A 27,493-nucleotide genomic window follows, 5' to 3' on the forward strand; every position below is an offset into this window, starting at 1 on the left:
TTATAGTTCTTTATTTCAAAGGTGGGAGTTTGAAAATAGGCATGTGCCCTGTTTTGTATTTTATGTTGGGTTTTTTGTATATGCAACTGTCACTGTCTCTGTGTGTGTCCATTTTGAAGGCGAGTCCAGGGGTTTCCAGAAAGTTGCTATAGTCAATATCAAAAAATTAATATATCTATCTGCAAGCCGCAGGGCATTAAATCATTGCTATGGAAGATATGCAGAGTAGGTAGAGAGGGTATGGCATGGGTACACACATTAATATAGTGTTCTAAGATATATTTTTTGGAGGACATAAAAATACGATGTAATATGATATAAAGTGCGTACAGCCCTATGGAATGTGTTTTTGCTATATTTAAATATATATAGTAAATAATAGGCATGATTTGGGTAGTGACTGGGAGCTTGAGAGGATGAGAATGGTTGGTTGTTTCATCATTGCAACATGCAGATACCCAGCAAACATACAAGATTTTAAAGAGACCCTTCAGACTGAGCTCTAGAAACATTTTAGCAACTTTGACATTTTTCAGCTTAGTTATTTCAGGAAATGTTAGCTAATTTAGGAAAATGTACAGTTCCCTTGCCATTGTCCCCAAGTTGCAGCTTAGTGAATAGGCACCATAGTGAAACAGTTGATCAATGACTAATGCGCCATCTATGTTCTATCTGTTGATATTACCCATTACAATCAGTATCACGGTTCGCTTGAGCCGGATATTAAGGTAACTAAAGCCATAAAAGAGCCTTGCTCATTTCAGGATGATGGGCAGTGTAGTCTAGCAGCAGGAGGGCTGCTGATTGGCTACACCTGTGCTCCAGAATTTATAAATAGATATTTTCTTGTTGCAGCTAAGATATCCAGGTCGGTAACTATGGATACTGCCTAGAATCTCCCAGGGAGTGGATGTACCATTGTCCTTTACACAAGATCTTAGGAGAGCTCAATATGACAAGTGCTTTATGGGGGATGGGAATCTGGGTATTGTTTCCCTTTAAGAAAGCCTCTTCTATTCCAGTGCTTAAAGATGAACTGAGTTTAAATGGGAATTTTAATATTGTTTAGAGGGTAAACCGATTGACAAGGGGAAATCAAATTAAATGTTGGTGGAATTGAAATGAGAGCAACTCATTGTGAGGGAGATATACCAAGGGGAGGGTGGAGGTAGTCTGGTATAAAACATTGGAAATCTCCCATAATGCTGCATGACAGAGCAGACACAAAGTGGCCGAACAAATTCAGCCAATCCGTGTTTTCCCATACAAACCTATGGGAGTAACAACATGCACACACGATGTTAAAGCACACAACCCTTCTGACGGTCTTATTAGAGCCATCCCCCAGCACACTGGTCCTACAAAAACCAAGTAACAAAACAAAATGCGGTCCGCACTTTTACTAAAACAATGTGTTTTGGAGGTTTCTGCAGAATATAGTTCTAAATAATGGACACTGGAAAAATGTACACGGAATCATTTTTAAACTTTTCAATGCCTGACACCTTTTCCTGATTGCAGCCATGTGCCATTAAAATACATTGGGGAGTTCTGAAAAGTGATGGTTAAATCCTGCCATAGTCCTAAAAGTGACAGTTTTCTTGAAGGTAAATACCATTCACTTTCTCTAAATTTGTCAGTCTTCTGACAAGGAAAATTTCAGAATATTGGAAAAAAGAAACAGAACACATTTCTGTTGGTGGGAGTGATAGAAAATTTGATAAATCTGTTCAGTTGCTGGAAAAATTATGGTTAGGGCTCTAAAGCAGCAACAAATGAAAAAACAAAAGCATCTTTTTACTTACCTTTTTTCTATTTTCTTCAGCGTCCAGACTTCCTCAGCCCTGCAGCCCACTACGTCATCTTGCTCTCTCGCCGATAATCCATTTAAATGCTCCCCGTAGTGAAGCATCGGAGATGATGCGCATGAACAATGAACGCGGCAAGAGCATCAAAATGCTTCTCATTAGAAGAACATTGAATTCGATGAGCTGCATTTGGTCACATGATTAGTTGTGGTCAGGAATGTAAATCGGGTTAAACCTACAAGGCCACTGGACCCAGGCCACTTCACTGGGTGACTTAAGTGGTCCTTTTAGTAAATTGCAAGAATTCTTTGAAAACTAGGCATAACAGTGCTGGCAGCTCTGCGATCACCCTCATTGTCTTTAAATAAGATTTATTTCTTTTTTTCTATGCCTGCTAAAAGCTTGAATCCCTGGAAGAATTATTGAGAAGATTTTTTCCCCCAGCTGTTGGCAAATATTAATCATCAGTGATCATCAAACTGGCTTACTTTGCTCTCCTCTTCCGACATTTTCCAACACATCTAAACCTAATACCCTATTGTTCTGGTTACTTTTGATTTTTTATTTTTTTTTATGGTATTCTTTCTAAACTTTTTCTCCACACTGTTTACCTGCTTTACTTAGTCTCTTTAAAAATGTATTAATTGCTTTCTGTCAAGGCATAGGGTCAATCCACTTATCAGCTTAAACTGAATATTTTAGGCTGCTCAAAAGGATATATTATCAATCTAAAAAAACCTGGTACACAGTATGAAATCATAAACCGTGAATTAATGTAGGCTTCGGCAAATTTATCATATGAGTAGTTTAGCATCAAATTCTACAAGTGTGATTACCACAGGCACTGCTATATTATGGTGTACAACAAAATGATCCACAGCTGTTCGAGAATTCTTGGGGTGATTTGTCATCATTAAAGGATAACTAAAGTAACCTAGACCACTTTATATCAATGCAGTAATCTAGTGGCAGGTGTCCTGCATTGTTTAACCCTTCAAGATAGGGAAGGCAGGGCTTGACCGCCATACTGATAAGACGCATGAATGGGAGCTCCTCACACATCTTACTTTTTAGCCTTTAATCGTGATGCTCGGTGGACTTGATTCTTCTGGTGGCTGGGAATGGAAGGAAACCTTTCTGGAGCTCTCTAGCTGTCGGTGGCTGTAAGGCTCCACGCCACAGATATTGCAGTCTGATGTGATTCTGACCGGGAGTTGTGGCTGTCCTCATCAGTGTAAATGCACTGGCTGGATAGGCTTCAAGTCCCGTTTCCCGCTGGACCGGTGGGGGTATCCCCTACCGTTGCGAAACCTGTTACTAGCACCCAGACACGAAGCACACTCGAGGCCTGCTAAACTGTACAGTAACTCTCTCCTAATATGGCAGAGGCCGCATAGCTCCCAACTCCCAGCGCTGATACCAGGGATATACTCACCCGGCTGGACAAGCTTTTCTTGACTTCTGGCTGCAGCTCGAGTGCAGGGTGCATCAGTCTGCCGCACCACAGTCAAATTCCCACTCGCATCGAGGTCCCCTAAGGGTGCCCACAACTCCACACATAGTATGAACTACCACAAGGCGGCTAAGTCTACTCACCGCGGGGAAACACACAGGCACTCCGATGCTTCCAACACATGTACTCTCCGGTCTCATAATCTGCTTTGTCGTTCTCCCATTGATCCAACTTACTTAAATTATTTTTCAACAGTCATGTTACAGTTTAACATGTTTCTTAGCATCAATCTTTCATCACATATTCTCCAACCTTTCATAGTATTGCTGAGACATGTCCTGTTTTCCTGATTATTCTTATACTAACAATTTGTGCTAACATTTTCTATGTCTTCTTTTTGGCATATATGCCCCTGCCTCTGCTGTCATGGCATTGCAGGCATTCCTGTACCCCTCTGCACAATCCAAAAAAGGAATAGAAAAAAAAGATAATATATTGCTGTTTTGCAGGAAGGTTTAATACCTTCAGAACATAATTATGGACAGAAGTACTGTACCACTAGCAGTACAGGTTTGTATTCCTAACGCTTTAATGTTACTTTAAGTCAGGCAAGCCATCATGGGAGTTTGAGTACAATAGCTAGGGATCGTCCATTTTTCCTAGAGAGAACCATTTTGTTGGGAAAAAAGATTATATACTGAGCCAACAAAAATATACCATAGCAACATGCCCCACATCCTTGTAGGTGAAGGTACAAATACAGTTCTATGACCAAAAGCAAGTGACACTAGACACTCCAGTAACCAATAACAAGCATTACTCATTAAAGGGACACTCACCTGCCCAAATATGAAAACATAAAAATCATTGTTTAGAAGATATACCCCCAATGAAAGCATGCGTGCATTTAATTACACATTTTTTTTATTGGGGTATTCTAAAAAACGCTTGAAAAAGCTTCAGATCTCTTGTCTGAATCCTCCCCTCCTAACCCCGCCCAGATTTCTGTGACTGTCCAATCACAGACTTCCCAATGCAACTCAATATGAAGACTTTGCAAGGCATGTGCTCTGCGCAATTGCTGCCTCTTGAGCTTATCCCCAGTGACCTAACCAACCAGGAAGTAACAGGACCGGTTGTCTGATTGACAGCCAGGGGGCATAACAAGGTTCATTTATAAAAGTGTCAATTTCAATTGAAACCTGCACTCTTTGTGAAATTAAAAAAAGAGGACACATTCTTCATACATAAAGCTAAAGTGCATTAGGGGTGTGGAGTGTTCCTTTAAGTTCTGAGAATACTGCCAAGACCATTCAGACCAGCTGCACAAGACATTCAATTACAAACATATATGTAATGGGTGCTTTGATAGGAATGCACCATGGAAGGAATCGTACTGAGCCAGGTAATGCAGCTGCGTCTGGACTCTAAGTTTGCCAAAGGGAGAATAATGATGCCAGCAAGCAGTAGAGTTACGCCAAGGACAGACATTTCCTCAGGCATGTGCTAATTATGACATGTAATTAAGGACCAGCAGGTTTCTGAATGCCTGGAATTCATTAGACCAGGTTTCTCTGGTGTGAATAGTATGGGCCGCAAGCAGCAAGGTTAACCCTTTCCTGGCAAACAGGTAATTTGCAAATTTAGACATATTTACTAATAATGATAGGCCAATCACTGAGACAGCATCTAATCTTAAAAGATTAGCATAAGGAATAGAAATGCGTATTTCTAATCTAACGCTATAGTGCCATAGTCATCGCTTAGGTAAATGGTCCGCCTCCCCTGCTACCTGGGTTACCATGGTGATTTTACTCCCTCCCAGCGCTGGTCTCTGGCGTGTCTGACAAACTCCGCCTCTTTGTCTGAGATCCTTGAGATCAATGATCTCAGCCAATGAAATACTTTCACATAGTAATGCATTGGGAGGCTAATGCACATGCGCTTTAAAACACTGTGCCAATCAGATGGTCTCTCTGATAGAAATAGTGGAGCTTTATTGCCCTATTTAAGTGGAAGCACCTCTAGTGGCTGTCAGTATGACAGACAATAGACACAGGTTAATCCTGCAATGTAAACACGAAAACAAGGTTCTAAGCTGGGTGCCGATAGAGTCCCTTTAATTATGGCTAAACATTGTTGAACATATCCCTTCACATCAGATCAGAACCAATTTACATTATATATTCACTAATGTTTTATATTCGGAAAGGAACACGTGCAACAACTAGTGGAGGCTCATCCATAAGGGGCAGGGCCCCACCAATTAAATAATAAAACCAATATAAAAATATAACAAAATATATCTTGGCATGGTAACGGATAATATTTTTTGGGGGGAGGGTTGTTTATCTGTCACTTTAAATGTCTTCAGTAATCACCCCATAACATCACTAATTACACATAAAATGGATTGTCCTGTGTGGAAAGGGGGCCGTTCACCCAGAGAAGTGGAGTGTGATTACTTCCCTACCTGGCTTGATAAAGACACCTAGTGTCAAACCGTTGTCACATTCTGTTTGATGGCTGAATAAAATCACCATTAGAACACATTGCCGCATGCTGAGGTCTCTGTCTTTTTGATATTGGCATCATATCTCAACTTTCCAAAATGACAAAGCGGGTCTGAGATATCTGAGATTTAATTATAAGGGTCCTAGATCTCTGAGATTCTATATGTATTACTAATAATTTATGCAACTAAAATGAAATTTAAAACAATAACAATGTATCTTATTTACAGACTGATTTCTACTAAACACATTTATTGTAGTTTAAAGACCCATTACTGGGAGTATTATTGCTGTGGAGTTCTGTTATACACTCAGACACGTTACTGGGAGTATTATAGCTGTGGAGCTCTGTTATACACTCAGACACATTACTGGGAGTATTATTGCTGTGGAGCTCTGTTATACACTCAGACACATTACTGGGAGTATTATTGCTGTGGAGCTCTGTTATACACTCAGACACATTACTGGGAGTATTATTGCTGTGGGGCTCTGTTATACACTCAGACACATTACTGGGAGTATTATTGCTGTGGAGCTCTGTTATACACTCAGACACATTACTGGGAGTATTATTGCTGTGGAGCTCTGTTATACACTCAGACACATTACTGGGAGTATTATTGCTGTGGAGCTCTGTTATACACTCAGACACATTACTGGGAGTATTATTGCTGTGGAGCTCTGCTATACACTCAGACACATTACTGGGAATATTATTGCTGAGAAGCTCGGTGATACACTCAGACACACCAACAATATGGAGCTGCTAGAACAAAGGGACATTAGGAGAGAAAAGCGGGACAGGGGCATGTGGGCTCAAAATATGGACTGTCCATCCTAAATAGGGAGACTTGGGAGGTATACTGTCCTTTCTGCAGATTTGCCTCAGACAGACCCAGAAATGGGACATGCGACTACCAACCTGATACAACCCTGAGGCCTTTCCAAGGTGTTTTGCTGTCTTGACAAAGCCCTCAAGCTCAGACTGCCCATTGAATTCAAGACATTTGGGGGGTATAATGAATTGCAGTTGGTCTGTCTGACTGTTTGGATAACAAGCAGCACCCTGGTGACATCCAGTTCCACTGTTCATAGGAGGGGCAGTGATAACGACTCCCACCGAAAATCTTCACAACATTGTTACATTGGTTTACGTTAATGGGATTTGACCTGTGTTTATCTATGTAAAGCTTTCTAATCTTATGAAGCTTTGCTTCCACCAAACATGCAGTCAGTAAAACTCCCTAATGACACTTTCCTAAAGCTCTGTCATCCAGGATCTGGGAGAATTAGCATTCATATCAAACGAAAGCTCCCAATGTCCAGGCTCTGTCTCCTACTGACTATTATAGAGCTACCCAAATCCAATAGTAATATGAAGCGTGGAATAGCAAGATTTCTGTTTATTAAACAATAAGCATTGGTAATGATTCATTTAATAAAAAAAATGGGGGGAAGCATATTTTTTGAAACATCTGTATTTTTTTAGACCTTTGACTAGCAGCCTCGTCTATTGACAGTTGCCAAATGTATGCAATCAAATCCCAGCCCCATGAATACACAGAAGTTGGAGGTCCTATCCTTGTGCAGTAATCTTGGCTGCTTCGTTGCTCTAATTCGTAACAAATGCCTCAGTTATGTCACACAGTCTCAGAAAGCAGTTTCTGTCTATCACTTCTCTCCCCTTCTGTTAGATTATCTTTACTGTCACAGAGTGCAGGAGGTCTCAGAAGAGAACTATTACATTGACAATTAATATAGCACCACCGTTTGTACCCTATCTTCATGATGGCCATTGCAGTTCCAACCCTTGTATACAGGTGGTGACTGAAATGAGGATGGGCCATGGAATGCCCGAGGGAGATGGAGAGACGCCGAGACGTGGCGTGTATAGATACTCAGTATTATTATACAGAGCGGTATGTTCATTATCAGTGTATAGATACTCAGTATTATTATACAGAGCGCTGTGTTCATTATCAGTGTATAGATACTCAGTGTTAATATACAGAGCGGTATGTTCATTATCAGTGTATAGATACTCAGTATCATTATACAGAGCGCTGTGTTCATTATCAGTGTATAGATACTCAGTATTATTATACAGAGTGGTGTGTTCATTATCAGTGTATAGATACTCAGTATCATTATACAGAGCGGCGTGTTCATTATCAGTGTATAGATACTCAGTATTATTATACAGAGCGGTGTGTTCATTATCAGTGTATAGATACTCAGGATCATTATACAGAGCGGTGTGTTCATTATCAGCGTATAGATACTCAGTATTATTATACAGAGCGGTGTGTTCATTATCAGTGTATAGATACTCAGTATTATTATACAGAGTGGTGTGTTCATTATCAGTGTATAGATACTCAGGATCATTATACAGAGCGGCGTGTTCATTATCAGTGTATAGATACTCAGTATTATTATACAGAGCGGTGTGTTCATTATCAGTGTATAGATACTCAGTATTATTATACAGAGCGGTGTGTTTATTATCAGTGTATAGATACTCAGTATTATTATACAGAGCGGTGTGTTCATTATCAGTGTATAGATACTCAGATCATTATACAGAGCGGTGTGTTCATTATCAGTGTATAGATACTCTGAATCATTATACAGAGCGGTGTGTTCATTATCAGTGTATAGATACTCAGTATCATTATACAGAGCGGTGTGTTCATTATCAGTGTATAGATACTCTGTATCATTATACAGAGCGGTGTGTTCATTATCAGTGTATAGATACTCAGTATCATTATACAGAGCGGTGTGTTCATTATCAGTGTATAGATACTCAGTATCATTATACAGAGCGGTGTGTTCATTATCAGTGTATAGATACTCAGTATCATTTATACAGAGCGGTGTGTTCATTATCAGTGTATAGATACTCAGTATTATTATACAGAGCGGTGTGTTCATTATCAGTGTATAGATACTCAGTATTATTATACAGAGCAGCGTGGTCATTCAGTAGAGATTTTGGGATATTACGCTACATCCTCTGGCTATCCTCCAGACAGCCACGTTTTAATCCCAGTACACATGAAAATGCGATTGAGTCACTATGTAGTGCTCTGTCACCACGAGTCTGCATTAGGCAGGGCGTTGTCTTGCAGATACTACATTTCCCTACAGCCCATTCTTCACAGTCTGACACTCTCACCCTTTCTGATTGGCTCACACCTGTCACCCATCACTTTTTAATCAATGAGAATGTAGCATGTCTCTCTCAAGGCAGGCTCAGGGCCCATCATGTGACCATCAACTGACAAATCAGACACGCAGAATTTAGGGGCAGGCCTTTAAATGGGTAGTAGGGCCCATTTAGGGCTGTTTGGTAGGGAGCAAAAAGTAAAACTTGTATTTTATATAATAAAATATAACCTAATATAATATATATGGATGGCCACCCATTCATCAACACTTTTTAATGGTGCGGAATTTGGTATTCCCTGTAAACATCAGCTGTCTTTAAAATCTTGTCCAGTATTTTCCATTTTATTTAAAATTTACTATTTGATTTTGTTTTTGTATGGTACTAACATTGTGCTGAAAAGGAACAGATTTTCATTGTGACAATCAGCATCAGAGATAAATAGATAAATAGTGTGTAGTGTAGGGGTAAGAACGTGGCTTTACTGTAAAGTTAGCAATGAGGCAAATGTCCCTCTGTTGCCTGAGATTAGTGGTAGTTACAGTCCTGGGTAAAATGGCAGCAGCTGGCACTTGTGAGCGTAACTCCCTCTGATTTTGCTGTCCCCGTTCTGTCTGAGATTAGGGGCCCCAATCTTCAGAGAGGTTATCTGTGCATTATTCTCTCCCCATTCATTACAGAAAATAATTGTATGGATGATGTCACGAGTTTGAAAACATCATCTGCCTATTGACATAACGGACAGATCACAAAATATTTATATATAGTCACAGATTTAGGAGAAAGTCTGGGATTCTCTAGGATGGATACAGATGTAGGAGAATGTCTGGGATGGATACAGATTTAGGAGAATGTCTGGGATGGATACAGATTTAGGAGAATGTCTAGGATGGATACTGATTTAGGGAAAAGTCTGGAATGGATACAGATTTAGGAGTATGTCTGGGATGGATACAGATTTAGGAGAATGTCTAGGATGGATACAGATGTAGGAGAATGTCTGGGATGGATACAGATTTAGGAGAATGTCTGGGATGGATACAGATTTAGGAGAATGTCTGGGATGGATACAGATTTAGGAGAATGTCTAGGATGGATACAGATTTAGGAGAAAGTCTGGGATGGATACAGATTTAGGAGAATGTCTAGGATGGATACAGATTTAGGAGAATGTCTGGGATGGATACAGATTTAGGAGAATGTCTGGGATGGATACAGATTTAGGAGAATGTCTAGGATGGATACTGATTTAGGGAAAAGTCTGGAATGGATACAGATTTAGGAGAATGTCTGGGATGGATACAGATTTAGGAGAATGTCTAGGATGGATACAGATTTAGGAGAATGTCTGGGATGGATACAGATTTAGGAGAATGTCTGGGATGGATACAGATTTAGGAGAATGTCTGGGATGGATACAGATTTAGGAGAAAGTCTGGGATGGATACAGATTTAGGAGAATGTCTGGGATGGATACAGATTTAGGAGAAAGTCTGGGATGGATACAGATTTAGGATAATGTCTGGGATGGATACAGATTTAGGAGAAAGTCTGGGATGGATACAGATTTAGGAGCATGTCTGAGATGGATACAGATTTAGGATAATGTCTGGGATGGATACAGATTTAGGAGAATGTCTAGGATGGATACAGATTTAGGAGAATGTCTGGGATGGATACAGATGTAGGATAATGTCTGGGATGGATACAGATTTAGGAGAATGTCTAGGATGGATACAGATTTAGGAGAAAGTCTGGGATTCTCTAGGATGGATACAGATGTAGGAGAATGCCTGGAATGGATACAGATTTAGGAGAATGTCTAGGATGGATACAGATTTAGGGAAAAGTCTGGAATGGATACAGATTTAGGAGAATGTCTGGGATGGATACAGATTTAGGAGAATGTCTAGGATGGATACAGATTTAGGAGAATGTCTGGGATGGATACAGATTTAGGAGAAAGTCTGGGATGGATACAGATTTAGGAGAATGTCTGGGATGGATACAGATTTAGGAGAATATCTGGGATGGATACAGATTTAGGAGAATGTCTGGAATAGATACAGATTTTACCAAAATGTGAGGCACGGATACAGATTTAGGAGAATGTCTGGGATGGATACAGATTTAGGAGAATGTCTGGAACGGATACAGATTTAAGAGAAAGTCTGGGATGGATACAGATTTAGGAGAAAGTCTGGGATGGATACAGATTTAGGAGAAAGTCTGGGATGGATACAGATTTAGGAGAAAGTCTGGGATGGATACAGATTTAGAAGAATATCTGGGATGGATACAGATTTAGAAGAATATCTGGGATGGATACAGATTTAGAAGAATATCTGGGATGGATACAGATTTAGGAGAATGTCTGGAATAGATACAGATTTTACCAAAATGTGAGGCACGGATACAGATTTAGGAGAATGTCTGGAATTGATACGGATTTACACTGAACAAAATTATAAACGCAACACTTTTGTTTTTGCTCCCATTTTTCATGAGCAGAACTCAAAGATCTAAGACTTTTCCTATGTACACAAAAGGCTTATTTCTCTCAAATATTGTCCACAAATTTGTCTAAATCTGTGTTAGTGAGCACTTCTCCTTTGCCGAGATAATCCATCCACCTCACAGGTGTGGCATAGCAAGATGCTGATTAGACAGCATGATTATTGCACAGGTGTGCCTTAGGCTGGCCACAATAAAAGGCCACTCTAAAATGTGAGGAATGGATACAGATTTTACCAGAATGTGAGGGATGGATACAGATTTTACCAGAATGTGAGGGATGGATACATATTTTACCAGAATGTGAGGGATGGATACAGATTTTACCAGAATGTGAGGGATGGATACAGATTTAGAAGAATGTCTGGAATGGATACAGATAAAGGAAAATATCAGGGATGTCTATTGAATGCACTCGGTAGCTCACTATGCATGGTGCCCATTCAATCTCAATCTCCTGGTTAAACTGACAGCCTGGCCCCTGCATTGCGAATGCAGCAGGTGGGGCATGTGCTGGAGAAGCAGATTAAATGGGCCATGCAATTGAGGGTGGCTGATCTGCCGAGCCCCACCCTGGAATGGCAGCAGTACAGCTGGAATCATCTATGCAGGGATGGCTGATGAACACACAGCTCTGTATAATGATATTGAGCTCTGTGCACATTCAGAGCAGAATGTGCATCTCATTCCCTCTTGGGATTTTCTGATGCCCCATCCCCCATCCTTCTAGGGCTCTCAGCAGTGATGGACCAGATCTGAAGTCTCTATGTAACGTCACAGGTTCGATGGAATGCAGTACAGTAGATTGTACAATGCAATAGGGAGGGAGAAAATTACTGCAACCCTCTTCCGCTAGTAAGATCTAAAGCCCCAGCAAGGTGTGGCACTGATGGCTTGGCAGCCCTACACAGGCCTTTTTCCTGGACCAGTTATTGCAGATAATATCGGTACTCTAATTATATTCTGGGAATCTCCAATACTGGTGTTTGTAAAAGATGATGTGTAGCAACCACAGGTTTTTTTCCATTTCACAATTTACAGCACGATATCAGGGCAGCTCTGAGTCTAAAAGCTTCTGAGAGCCAGTCCTCTCATCTAATTTTATGAATAAAAAGGGGACTGTCTCTGTGAGGACATACAGTGAAGCAAGAAATATAATATAACATATGAAAAGATACAGCAAAAAGGCAGGATAGAACCACAACCACAACTGTGTTTAATTCTGCAGCACAGAACCACTCTCTGCATTCCATTCTGTTCTCCATTCTATATAATAGAACCACCATCTCTGCGTTCCATTCTATATAATAGAACCACCATCCTTGCGTTCCATTCTATATAATAGAACCACCATCCTTGCGTTCCATTCTATATAATAGAACCACCATCCTTGCGTTCCATTCTATATAATAGAACCACCATCCTTGCGTTCCATTCTATATAATAGAACCACCATCTCTGCGTTCCATTCTATATAATAGAACCACCATCTCTGTTCTCCATTCTATATAATAGAACCACCATCCTTGCGTTCCATTCTATATAAGAGAACCACCATCTCTGCGTTCCATTCTATATAATAGAACCACCATCTCTGCGTTCCATTCTATATAATAGAACCACCATCTCTGCGTTCCATTCTATATAATAGAACCACCATCTCTGTTCTCCATTCTATATAATAGAACCACCATCCTTGCGTTCCATTCTATATAATAGAACCACCATCCTTGCGTTCCATTCTATATAATAGATCCACCATCTCTGCGTTCCATTCTATATAATAGAACCACCATCTCTGCGTTCCATTCTATATAATAGAACCACCATCTCTGTTCTCCATTCTATATAATAGAACCACCATCTCTGCGTTCCATTCTATATAATAGAACCACCATCTCTGTTCTCCATTCTATATAATAGAACCACCATCTCTGCGTTCCATTCTATATAATAGAACCACCATCTCTGTTCTCCATTCTATATAATAGAACCACCATCCTTGCGTTCCATTCTATATAATAGAACCACCATCCTTGCGTTCCATTCTATATAATAGATCCACCATCTCTGCGTTCCATTCTATATAATAGAACCACCATCTCTGCGTTCCATTCTATATAATAGAACCACCATCTCTGTTCTCCATTCTATATAATAGAACCACCATCTCTGCTCTCCATTCTATTTAATAGAACCACCATCTCTGCTCTCCATTCTATATAATAGAACCACCATCTCTGCTCTCCAGTCTATATAAGAGAACCACCATCTCTGTTCTCCATTCTATATAATAGAACCACCATCTCTGCGTTCCATTCTATATAATAGAACCACCATCACTGCGTTCCATTCTATATAATAGAACCACCATCACTGCGTTCCATTCTATATAATAGAACCACCATCACTGCGTTCCATTCTATATAATAGAACCACCATCTCTGCTCTCCAGTCTATATAAGAGAACCACCATCTCTGCGTTCCATTCTATATAATAGAACCACCATCACTGCGTTCCATTCTATATAATAGAACCACCATCACTGCGTTCCATTCTATATAATAGAACCACCATCTCTGCGTTCCATTCTATATAATAGAACCACCATCTCTGCGTTCCATTCTATATAATAGAACCACCATCTCTGCGTTCCATTGCATATAATAGAACCACCATCTCTGTTCTCCATTCTATATAATAGAACCACCATCTCTGCTCTCCGGTCTATATAAGAGAACCACCATCTCTGCGTTCCATTCTATATAATAGAACCACCATCTCTGCTCTCCATTCTATATAATAGAACCACCATCTCTGTTCTCCATTCTATATAATAGAACCACCATCTCTGCGTTCCATTCTATATAATAGAACCACCATCTCTGCATTCCATTCCATATAATAGAACCACCATCTCTGCGTTCCATTCTATATAATAGAACCACCATCTCTGCGTTCCATTCTATATAATAGAACCACCATCACTGCGTTCCATTCTATATAATAGAACCACCATCTCTGCATTCCATTCCATATAATAGAACCACCATCTCTGCGTTCCATTCTATATAATAGAACCACCATCTCTGCGTTCCATTCTATATAATAGAACCACCATCTCTGCGTTCCATTCTATATAATAGAACCACCATCTCTGCGTTCCAGTCTATAAGAGAACCACCATCTCTGCGTTCCATTCCATATAATAAAACACCATCTCTGCTCTCCATTCTATATAATAAAACACCATCACTGCGTTCCATTCTATATAATAGAACCACCATCTCTGCGTTCCATTCTATATAATAGAACCACCATCTCTGCTCTCCAGTCTATATAAGAGAACCACCATCTCTGCGTTCCATTCTATATAATAGAACCACCATCTCTGCGTTCCATTCTATATAATAGAACCACCATCACTGCGTTCCATTCTATATAATAGAACCACCATCTCTGCGTTCCATTCTATATAATAGAACCACCATCTCTGCGTTCCATTCTATATAATAGAACCACCATCTCTGCGTTCCATTGCATATAATAGAACCACCATCTCTGTTCTCCATTCTATATAATAGAACCACCATCTCTGCTCTCCGGTCTATATAAGAGAACCACCATCTCTGCGTTCCATTCTATATAATAGAACCACCATCTCTGCTCTCCATTCTATATAATAGAACCACCATCTCTGTTCTCCATTCTATATAATAGAACCACCATCTCTGCGTTCCATTCTATATAATAGAACCACCATCTCTGCATTCCATTCCATATAATAGAACCACCATCTCTGCGTTCCATTCTATATAATAGAACCACCATCTCTGCGTTCCATTCTATATAATAGAACCACCATCTCTGCGTTCCAGTCTATAAGAGAACCACCATCTCTGCGTTCCATTCCATATAATAAAACACCATCTCTGCTCTCCATTCTATATAATAAAACACCATCACTGCTCTCCATTCTATATAATAAAACACCATCTCTGCTCTCTATTCTATAAGATAGAATTCCTTTGTTGCATTCCATTCTGTACAATAAACCGCATTCACTGCATATTCCGTATCTGTTCTCCGTCCTATCGAATTTAACCACCCACCCCTATTGTATTCTAATCTATAAGGCAAACCACTGCCCGCCATAGTGTTCTGTCCTGTAGTCTGTACCTGTCCACCGCTGTATTCTAATTTGTAGATATACTTCCCTTCACTAGAGTCTTATATAGACTACAACATAATTTTGTTCCAGAGAATAGAACTTTTTACCACAGCATCCTGTTCTATAAACTATAACCTGTTTATTGAATGTAACCCCCCCCCCCCCCACCTGCCCCCCTCTCCCCCCCCCCCCCCCCCCCTTCCCACTGCATTCTATTTATTGAATATAACCGGCCTCACTGTATTCACAATAGAATGACACATGTCCAATAAGGTCCTGTCTGTATTTTCATTTTCAATATTCATTATATTCTGTGATTGTGTGATATTACAATCTAGTCCAGTGCATTTAACCATATTTGTGAATTCATCTAATTTTATGAATTTATGGAGATCTGCAATTCTGTATCCTTCAGAAAGACAAATGAACTGACAGGTGCTATTTTTACTTTCAGTGGCTTTAATGAACATGAAGTGGGGGAGGTAAATAAGACATAAATCCTGTTCAATAAGACGGTATATATAATTAGTACGAGTGATTATACTCCATTGGGTTGGAACTATGCAAATACAATTATATATTACAAAAAGCACGTGTGTTGTCTCTTATTAACCCTTCAAATTACAGATTATTAGGCATCACAATGAATGTTTTATATTCTAATATAAAGCCTTTAAAACCATACCATATTGTAAATCAGTGCCTGGCTTCCTTTGGAATATAAGGTTTAACAGCCTCCCACCTTCCTATTGTCATTAGTCTAAACTCGTCATTAATTATTTGTAGATTATGTTAGTCCATTGCACAGTGAAACTCAATATGCAGGCCCTTTATTGATATTAAAATTGTAGATAGATAGACAGACAGAGGATAGGTCACATAGATGACAGACAGACACAGGTAGGTTACAGAGATGATAGACAGACACAAGTAGGTCTCATAGATGACAGGTAGACATAGGTAGGTCACATAGATGACAGACAGACAGACACAGGTAGGTCACATAGATGACAGACAGACATAGGTAGGTCACATAGATGACAGAGAGACACAAGTAGGTCTCATAGATGACAGACAGACACAGGTAGGTCACATAGATGACAGACAGACATAGGTAGGTCTCATAGATGACAGACAGACACAGGCAGGTCACATAGATGACAGACAGACATAGGTAGGTCACATAGATGACAGACAGACACAGGTAGGTAGATTACATAGTGAAAAAATAGACTGACAAATAGGTAGATTATGTAATGGGGGTACAATTACATAGTAAAATAATAGACAAACAGACATATAGGTAGGTTACACAGGAATATGGCAGACAGATAGATGGGTAGCTAGACAGACACATATAGGTAGATTACATAGATTGATGTACATAACAGATTAGACTGACAAAATTGGAATGAATATATATTCTATACAATCCATGCATTTATTTATCAAATATTTTACCAGGAAAAATATATTGAGATTTCTCTCGTTTTCAAGTATGTCCAGGGTCCACAAAACAACATGCATTGCATGCTGTCAGTGCATCCCTGGTTGGACATTTCTAGAATTCTGTAAATGATAATGTTTGTAGAATTAGTGAATCCATTTCAATGTATCCATCTTGCACTCTATATGTGTTATATAACCTGCAGCTGCTCATTTATTATAAATGTATCCTGCAATAAATAATGTATCTTTACTTCCAGGCAGAGATTGCAGTGGGCCCCCTTATGCCCCCCCACCCTACCCCGCCCATGCAGGGTGACCACGCCCCTTTCCCTTAGTACCCGGCTGCCTGCCCAGCAGCTCTCGCCATTGTCTCGGACGTTCCATCCTAGAACGTCGCAGCTTCCAACGTTCCATTCCAAGACCACCCATCACGCGAGAACCATGAGGGAGATTGTACACATCCAGGCTGGCCAGTGTGGCAACCAGATCGGAGCCAAGGTGAGGAGCCAGGATTTCCATCATGGGGCACCTTATAGGGCTGTGTGAACCCTGAAATATTATCACCCCCAAACTGGGAGGACATCACTACCTAATGATCCGTTATCTGCCAGAAACCACCCCTTGTCAATCATTCCACCTGGCATTTTATTCTTTAAATACCGTTATCTGTAAGATACAACCTCCCTGCAATTGCTATTTTTTATATGTATTAAAACAAATCTGTAGATTCTACCCCTCCATTCAGTAAATAAACAAAACATAAAAAAAAATCTTAATCATCAGTATCAGGTTAATCAACAGTATTTTAAGAAGGAAACCAGCACTAAAATATATTTTTATAGAAAATTTTGTGGCAGTGTAATTCATTCTTATTGTATTTCTAACCATCAAGTTTCCACACAGTGTGTTCTACTGAAAAAATGTGCCATTTTTGACTAGCTCATCAATTTGGGGAGGTGGGGTCTTAAAATCGAATTATTTATCAAAAAATAATAATTTTTTAAAAAAAACTATGCATCCTCTACTTAATTTGCTTTCTATATTATTTCTTGATGCTAAATTATGTATATAGCATATGCATACACGGTTTATTAGTTTGATAAGAAAATGTAAAAATGATACATTGTTAATACCTTATTTTTTTCTATTTTCCTGGTTATTTGACTAAATACAGTTTTGATTGTTTTAATAATTTGCTGAAGTAGTGTTTTCTGCCAGATGTGTAGATTTAAACTGTAATGGCGGTAAGGCATGGATTATTTTAGACTGTAATGGCGTGGGGGAAGACTACTGCTAGAAAAATTTCCCCTCTGGGAATGAGCTGTGTCTCTTTCACAAATCTGACTTCTAGATATATACATGTTATTAAAACATTTAAGAATTCTTAATATATAATATAAATGTACATTTGTATTTATTTTTTATTTATTTTCTATCCAGTAGCAATTTCTACTAAAGCTTTGTTGAATAACATTAAAACGTAACGAGTCACATTTATGAAAAACTAAAAAGAAAAATGAATCCAAAAATGGAATGGGCAGTTTATAGGCATTTTTAGATTAATATTAATATATTTTTTACTGCTGACAGAGAGTAGAAGGGGGGGAGGGGGCAGGAAACCCCCTTTTTCGAAGATTTTTAAAATGGATTCCATCCAATCAATAATTTTCCAATCAATAGATGCAATGTTATAATGTTTGTAATGTTATTTTTAATTTATTGCTAAAATACAACAAATAATTATTGGTGGGGGGGGAGGGTCATCCAGTATATAGATTTGCAGGAAGTTGCATAGTAGATAAAAAAAATTTGCATAGTGTATCTTTAATTGCAAATTCACTAAATTATACCGAAAAACCATACAAAATATATAAAAAAAATAAATAAATTTATTTTTAGAAAATATTTTTTAAAAATCCACCTAGTAATCTGTGTATATTAGAATTTGGTTAGAAAAGTGTGTATTTTAGGGTTAAAATTGTTAGTATACTAGTTTTCTTTTTTCCCCCTTTTCTTGTCAAGTAAACCAAGAAGAGCTTGCTATGGCGCCAACTCTCTCCCCCTTCAGTCCCCCTCCCTCTTTTTAAAACGTTGCCTTTGTTCTGCTTTCATGGCAGGAAGCTTCAAAAATGTAGAGGGAGTCGACTTTTAGAGAAGAAAAAAAAAAAAAGGCAATCCTAATTTTGCTAATCCTTTACTGCCCAACAGGAGGTCTGTAAGACTCTAGAGTGAGAATTTGCCCCTAAATATTACTGGAAATTGCTGGTGACGTAGGCAATATCTGCAGTGCAGCAGAGCTGGGCAGTAATGCTCTTACAGTACAGATTAGAGAGGGTGCTGTACTGTGTGTGCATAAACATGTACAAGAAAAGATTTGCACACGCATAGAAAATCCACATGTACGTTGATATTTAGAATGTATTTATATTCTACATATCCACACGAAAAATGATTCTGGTTTGCACACACACACACACAATAAATATATATTTTTTGAATGCATGCACATCTTTATTTTAGAAATACATTTTTAAATTAAAAAAATGTTTTTTAATTCAAATGTTTTTGTTTTGTTCACTAGTGGTACAAAGAAAAGAAGTAGCCTTTTTATTTATTTTTTTTAACATGAATTTTATTTTTACACACTAAGTATAAAACACAAAATGAAGTACGGTAAATGTCCAGGAAATTTTGATGTTAAATATAGAAATGTAATGCTGAATAAAAATCCAGAATGCTCATAAATATTTACCCAGACATTTATTTAGTCCGCCTGTTAGCCACGCCAAGTCTGACTCGAGCTGGGACCTGCCCATTTTCTAACTGTGCTGACATTGTGGCTGCGAGCTAGCGGATATGAGTCTTGAGCTTGAGTAGCTCAGTCTGTCCATTCCTGGGGATTTGGTGCAGCTGTACTACCACACCCCGGGGTTTAGATGTCACACTGTGTATGTGGATTGATCCACAGTACATGGTATTTGTGTGTAGATACAAATGTATCTGCAATGCACCAATGAAGCAGAATAAAAAAACACACATCTATAGCTTTTATTTATATTTTTTTGTATTAAATGATGAGGCTGTTGTTCTGATCTAAGGAAACATTTTAGGAGTGAGATCACTGGTCTTCTGGTGATTTAATTTGGGGGAAGGTCCTTTGTGTCACTTTCCCCTCTCGCCTCCACACTGCATTTGAGAGGGTTTATTGTTCTATGACTTCCTCTGCTGATGTGGAGAGGGGGTGGGGGAATGAAAGGAAAAAGAATGTATTACAAATCCTGGGCCAGAGAAAGAGGAATAGAACAGACTGCAGGGAAAAAGAAGCCATGCAAATCCAGAATCCTAGTCGATTACAGGAAGAAAGAAGCATTGCATATCCAGAATCAAAGATTACAAGAATGAACATCGCCGATCCAGAATTAAAGATTACAAGAATGAACATCGAAGATCCAGAATCAAAGATTACAAGAATGAACATCGCCGATCCAGAATCAAAGATTACAAGAATGAACATCGAAGATCCAGAATCAAAGATTACAAGAAGGAGCATTTTACATCTAGACTGTAGATCCAGAATAAGAGCATGAAGCAATATCATAGAGAGATCTTTTCTAGAAAGCAGAGTGCATTAGTGATCCAGAATCAAAACCAATGTTCTGTAGGCATTAGAATACACAGCAGAACCAGAGTAAGCGGCATAGTTGCAGTTTTTGCACACATTATAGTGCACAGTGTGTCTAGAATAAGAAGCATGGGTGTGGTCTAGTTGTTTAAATGCACAGATATTCCAGAGTAGAATATATAGGGTTGGACTGTCCGTAATAAAATGATCAGCTGGTCAAGTCAGAAGAAGCAGCCTGGAATGTATTAAACACGATGGCGATGGGTACAAGTCTTGTTTGCCAATTTAAACACTAAGAGGAGGAGAACAAACCCTGATCAAAATCGACTGCAGTTAATAGAACACTCCAAACACCTAAAGTGTCCTTTTTGTTTTCCTTTTCATTTAACAAAAAGTGCAGATTTCTATAGAAATTTACACTTTTATAAATGTACCTTGTTACACCCCCTTTGCTGTCAATCAGGCAACACATCCTTTTACTTCATGGTTATCTGAATGAATTTTAAACTCATGAGGCAGCAACTACCCAGAGCACCTGCCTTGCAAAGATTTCTAATTGAGCTGTGATTGGACAGCTGCAGAAAATCTGGGCGGGGTTAGAAGGCGAGGGTTTGTAAAGTCTGCAGATAAGAGAACTGCAGCTTTTGCAAACTGCTTTTAGATATAGTCAATCAACAAATGCAAGCAATAAAGGTACATCTAATAAATTGTTTTAAACACATTCCATTGGCGTATTCCTTTAAGAGCAGATTACCAAGCGTGAAGTGCAGTGCACATCAAAATCATTATATGACCATGTGCGAGATACAATGCAATGTAGACCCTTAGGAAGAGTTACAGGGAGGTAGAGGCGGTGATATATATTCTTAGATAGGAATGGGTACAATGTGGGAATCCAACCTCCGATCTAGAACACAACAGGCTATATGCAGTGGAGTGGGATGCAGATATAAAACTGTTTACTGAGCGTAAGAGGAGGATCTAGAGCCAGATATAAATCCGCTTCCAGGGAGTGTCAGGTATGCAGTTCTAGAGTCAAATGATACAAAATACAGATTAAGGAACTGCGCGCACACAAAAATACAGTTTTAAATCGTTCTCGGCTACTTAAAATCACCTAACCTTCTAAAACTATTTTTGTGTGTGGCTGTTACTTAATCTGTAGTTTTGTATACATTTTTGCAGAAGCACCACTGCTGAGAGATGCATGTTCCAGAAGTGCCCCCAATTCCCAATTTTTTCCAGAGTCAAAATATAGCCAGGTGCATTCCAGATCTAGAGCGAGATATAAAGCTCGTTAAAAAGTGTGAGATGCTTTAAAAGTCTCGACCCAGACTCGCAGCCCGTCACAAGGAGTGTCATGTGAATGAAAACCAGTGATCAGGATGCATTTCACATGTATAGACTGAACAGATCAAAGGGGTCAAAATGCATCCTGATGAGACTCTAGAAAATTGGGCTAGAACTCTTTGTCCATGAAACGGGTTTACCATAATTTCCTTTGAGGCAGGGTAAGATTGGCAGATGTGTGAACTGAGGGAGAAGTGGTTATAACTTCCTGTTTTCTTAAATCACAAGAGAAAAACAGATAACATGATGATACAATGTGTGTATGTATAATATATGTATGTGTATATATATATCTTATATATTGTGCATTGTTTAGGTAAAAGTACATTGTTTAAAGTTTGTTTTAATTCTTGCTTTTAGTTTTGGGAAGTGATCAGCGATGAACATGGAATTGACCCAACAGGGACTTACCATGGGGACAGTGACCTCCAGTTGGACAGGATCAGTGTCTACTACAACGAGGCCACAGGTAATATAAAGACACCATTTCCAAGCCTGCTGGGGAAATGATCCACTGGGCAATGGGTTCCTATAATTATGTAGGTCCAGGCATACTCAATACAACACCCACAACTGTAAGCTTACTGTGTGTATACAGAGGTAGGAGATGAAAATTTGGTAAGTTGCTTAGCTGTATGGAGTCGTAATCTGTGCTTTCAAGATCAGCTCAGACTTCAAAGGATAATTCCTCTTTAGAGTTTAATTAGCATCCTTCTCCTTCAATGATTTCTTTACAGTCTGTATCCTCTTGTCATTCTCTGATATCAGACGCCACGCTGTTCTTAGCACATTCTACTATATTGTACGTGTTTTTCTTAATGGGATAGTTTCTCGTTCCCCTGTGAAGAGGAGGGAAAAAAAATAGATACTAATCTTATTTTAAAAGTTAAATCTTCTCTCTTTAATTACACCCTCTGCTGTCCACAGGTGGTAAGTACGTCCCCCGTGCCATCCTGGTAGATCTGGAGCCCGGTACAATGGACTCTGTCCGCTCTGGTCCCTTCGGACAGATCTTCAGGCCCGACAACTTTGTCTTTGGTAAGGAAAGTCTTAACGTCTGCATTTCAGATTGTGTTCCAATGTTGTCATTTGTGGGGTTTTTTTTTTAACGTGTCCACATGAACATTTCACTTCTTCAAAGGACTGCTAAATGCATCTCAAAGTGGGTTTAGTGCAGTGGGCCTGTGTCTTGCAATGTAAAACACTGCCATTCTCTAGAAATCACAATGCTTACATTGCAAAGTTAAATGCATCTCTAGTGGCTGTCTCCTTAAAAATCTGTCATGTGAACTAAAACGCTGTCATTATGACCAAATGCAGCTCGTAGAAAAGCATTGAATTCATTTCCTTCCAATTTGAAGCATTTGATTGGATGCACGTGACACTTGCCGTGCACATGCACCTCATCCCTAAGGAACTACGAGGAGCATTGGGTTAGACATAAATTGTGGAAGCAACGCCTCCACGATGATGTTGTGCGAGATGATGCGGGCAGCAGCACCGAGTGAGTTTTAGCGCTGGAAATGTTTTAATGCAGGTGGGAGTGGTACTAGGATATTAGGGCATTACAGTGTTAGGAAAAGGGTTTTAATTTTCTAATACTATGTGTTCCGTTTAATGTGCGTTCGAATATAAGGTGTTTCACTTTTTTATTTTACCTTAATATTTCTTTTGCCTTTTTTAGGTCAAAGTGGTGCTGGTAACAACTGGGCCAAAGGCCATTACACCGAGGGAGCAGAGTTGGTAGACTCTGTTCTAGATGTAGTGAGAAAAGAGGCAGAAAGCTGTGATTGTCTGCAGGGCTTCCAGCTCACTCACTCCCTAGGTGGTGGTACGGGTTCTGGAATGGGAACACTTCTCATCAGCAAGATCCGTGAGGAGTACCCCGACCGAATCATGAACACATTCAGTGTAGTGCCCTCACCCAAAGTATCTGACACAGTGGTAGAACCATACAATGCCACTCTCTCAGTGCATCAACTGGTTGAGAATACAGATGAAACCTACTGCATTGACAATGAAGCCCTCTATGACATCTGCTTCCGTACCCTTAAGTTGACAACACCTACATATGGAGACCTCAACCACCTGGTCAGCGCCACCATGAGTGGTGTCACCACCTGCTTACGTTTCCCTGGTCAACTCAATGCTGATCTCCGCAAGCTTGCAGTCAATATGGTCCCCTTCCCACGTCTTCACTTCTTCATGCCCGGATTTGCTCCTCTGACCAGCCGAGGCAGCCAACAATACCGTGCACTGACTGTGCCAGAGCTCACTCAGCAAGTGTTTGATGCTAAGAACATGATGGCCGCATGTGATCCACGCCATGGCCGTTACCTGACAGTAGCAGCTGTATTCCGAGGACGTATGTCCATGAAGGAGGTGGATGAGCAGATGCTGAATGTGCAGAACAAAAACAGCAGCTACTTCGTAGAATGGATCCCCAACAATGTCAAGACAGCTGTGTGCGACATCCCACCAAGAGGCCTTAAGATGGCGGTTACATTCATTGGCAACAGCACTGCCATCCAGGAGCTGTTCAAGCGTATCTCAGAGCAGTTCACAGCTATGTTCCGCCGCAAGGCTTTCCTGCATTGGTACACAGGAGAAGGTATGGACGAGATGGAATTTACTGAAGCAGAGAGCAACATGAATGATCTTGTCTCCGAGTACCAGCAGTATCAAGATGCTACAGCTGAGGAAGAGGAAGATTTCAATGAGGAGGCTGAAGAGGAGGCTTAGATTATCTCCAATACCAACATCTCTCTTCTTCTCCATCTTTCCTCCTTCATTCTCAGGCTGAGAAAAGTCCGAACCGAAGATTAGCATTTTTTTTTACTCCATCTTTTTTCCATTTCTTCCTGTTTTTGCTCTTCTGTTTCTATTTCTCTTCTTTATCATTCATGCTCCAGAAATATTGTGTTGGTCAATGGGGGTAGGCCCTGACTCTAGTGGGCTATGATTCTGGCTTAGAGGGACACTCCAGACTCGTAAAGCACTTTTGCTTGCTGGAGTGCTTTCTGTGTGAAGAGTGTGTCTTCTTTTTTTTCATTTTACAAAAAGTGCATATTTCAATAGAAATTGGCATTTTATATCTTAATCTTGCTACACATCCTGGCTGTCAATTTGAACAGTGGAGTGTCCCTTTAAGGGTTGAAGGTAGGTCTTTGGCCTTAACATGCAGCAAGTAAGCCTCATTTGGCTTCTGTACTTAGATAAGGATTCGCCAAACATTGTGGGTGTTTTTTTCCATCATTGCCTATTTTTCCCACAATGTTCTCACCTCTTCTGTGACTGAGTGCTGGTCTCTACAGTCGCGAATGGGTCAAATTCCAATTCTCGAGTAAAGCCCTCAGATTGTAGGAGAGTCTGGTAGCCTCCTGTCGTGTTCTGTGCTATTCTAGGCCTTGTTAAAGTGTTTGGTGGTAATGTCTGTGTTTCCTATCCATTTCCTTAAGTTATTACTGTGGATCCCCTCTGTGGTGGATTCTACTACTCTTCTACCTGTCACTGCCTCTCCACTAGCCCTGAGCTAGATTAGATACAATGGCTCTATTTTTGCACCATCCTTGGTTGGCTTTAAGATATTGGGCCTCATTGACAAACATTTGTCATGCTTTGAGCAATTTGAACATGCTTTGAGCAGCTCTTTATTTCCAAACAGATGAGATTGCTGATCAAAAACAGGATGCACGATTGTTCCAACAGCTGAAAGAAGGGAGTACGCCTATGATTTAAAGCTATGAGGGCAAGCCTATGATGTCTGTGAACTACACATCCCCTGATAGTCCATCAACCTAAAGTGAGACTAAGCATCATGGGAAATGGTCAGAATCATCTACGCTGTTGGAAATAGATTGATATAAATAAATATGGATACATTCTAATTTTAAAGGGGGTTGTGGGGAAGAAGACTTTCACAAAATGGAACGTGGATGTTTCATGGTTTTTTGTTTCTTTCTCTCTCTCTCTATAATTTCTTTTCATTCTTTCTTCTCTTGCTGTACCCATGCCAGAATTATTTTTTATTTTTACTGTTGCTTTTTCATATTGAAAAATGACGAGCCTGTGACGAAAAAAAAAATAAAACTTTTTTTTTAAAATTTTGCTTGCTGTGTGACAAACCTATTATTTGTTATTTGGGGGGGGGGGGGGAGGGGAGGGATACCATTATTTATATTGCACCAACATATTTGGTAAGTTGCTTAGACTGCACAATGGGAAGAGAAAATTAAATAAATTGTGACTTGTTAAGCTGAACATAAACCAGAATTATTAGTTCCCCACTCACAGGAGCTTCCAAACTACAAAGGTGTCATTCAGTTTGAGTCTCTCGCAATATAATATCAATGTCCTGTTGCCATTCAAAGAGTGACTTACTGTTGAACTCACAATGTAATTAGAAACATAGAATGTGAAGGCAGATAAGAACCATTCGGCCCATCTAGTCTGCCCAATTTTCTAAATACTTTCATTAGTCTCTGGCCTTATCTTATAGTTAGGATAGCTTTATGCCTATCCCACGCATGCTTAAACTCCTTTACTGTGTTAACCTCTACCACTTCAGCTGGAAGGCTATTCCATGCATCCACTACCCTCTCAGTAAAGTAATACTTCCGGATATTATTTTTAAACCTTTGCCCCTCTAATTTAAGACTGTCATCTTGCTGTGGTAGTTTTTCTTCTTTTAAATATAAAGAAAATGGATCCAACAACCAAAAAGGTTCAGGATCCACGGTTTGGATATATCAGAGTTAACTGAAAAAAGACGCATGATGGAACATGTCCATTCAACTACATCTGACCGAGACACCCCTGTTGCTAGACACACTAAACTACATCATAGTGACTCACCCAAATGCTTTACGTTTGCTGGCATTGAAAAGGTACAAATGGGTAAAAGGGGTGGTGATCTTGATTTGATCCTAAAAAGAGGAGAATGCTTCTGGATTCACAAACTTGACACCTTATCCCCAAAAGGCCTTAATGAAGGCTTTACGTTTACCCCTCTTATTGAATCCTAACTTTTATGAGTATGTACTTGTTTAACGTGTTACTACCCTCATATATTACTTAATAATCACATTTTTTGACACTAATCATTGAGGAAAACATCCTACCAGTCTTATACCTACCAAAAATAATCTCTTCTTCACGATAGAGAAACTAGATATTATATCTAGATTTCCGTTTACACTATGTCCCTGTCTACAGACAATATAACTTAAATATATAGTATAGACATCTAATGTTGATTACTAGGCAACTAGTGTGATATACTACTAGGTGATTTGTATCATTGGGTGCTAGATTTTCGACATTTTTATGTCCATATATATTCATCATGTTTATTATTATTTATAAACAGCCTATGTTTCAGGCTGTTTTATTCTATAGCTTTCTAGGGACATTATAAAGTGAACTACCACTAATCAGC

The 27,493-nt window shown here is 39.4% G+C and overlaps 1 protein-coding gene across 1 annotated transcript; it reads left to right on the forward strand.

Moving 5' to 3' along the window:
- The first annotated feature begins 17,423 nt into the window (after nucleotides 1–17,423).
- Nucleotides 17,424–26,162, forward strand: TUBB (tubulin beta class I). The gene is made up of 4 exons (XM_063431351.1): nucleotides 17,424–17,582; nucleotides 22,417–22,525; nucleotides 22,984–23,094; nucleotides 23,741–26,162. Exons 1-4 carry the CDS (start codon nucleotides 17,526–17,528, stop codon nucleotides 24,796–24,798), a joined length of 1,335 nt encoding a protein of 444 aa, XP_063287421.1. The 5' UTR covers nucleotides 17,424–17,525; the 3' UTR covers nucleotides 24,799–26,162.
- Nucleotides 26,163–27,493: the final 1,331 nt, after the last annotated feature.

The sequence above is a fragment of the Pelobates fuscus genome, chromosome 9 (genome assembly GCF_036172605.1).
Source record: "Pelobates fuscus isolate aPelFus1 chromosome 9, aPelFus1.pri, whole genome shotgun sequence".
NCBI lineage: Eukaryota > Metazoa > Chordata > Amphibia > Anura > Pelobatidae > Pelobates > Pelobates fuscus.

What these genes read in the sequence shown, in the direction of transcription:
- TUBB (XM_063431351.1), top strand. Translation starts at nt 17,526, where the DNA reads ATGAGGGAGATTGTACACATCCAGGCTGGCCAGTGTGGCAACCAGATC. An exon ending in GCAACCAGATCGGAGCCAAG is followed by an intron (nt 17,583 to 22,416) that starts GTGAGGAGCCAG and finishes TCTTGCTTTTAG; the next exon opens with TTTTGGGAAGTGATCAGCGA. An exon ending in GCCCGACAACTTTGTCTTTG is followed by an intron (nt 23,095 to 23,740) that starts GTAAGGAAAGTC and finishes TGCCTTTTTTAG; the next exon opens with GTCAAAGTGGTGCTGGTAAC.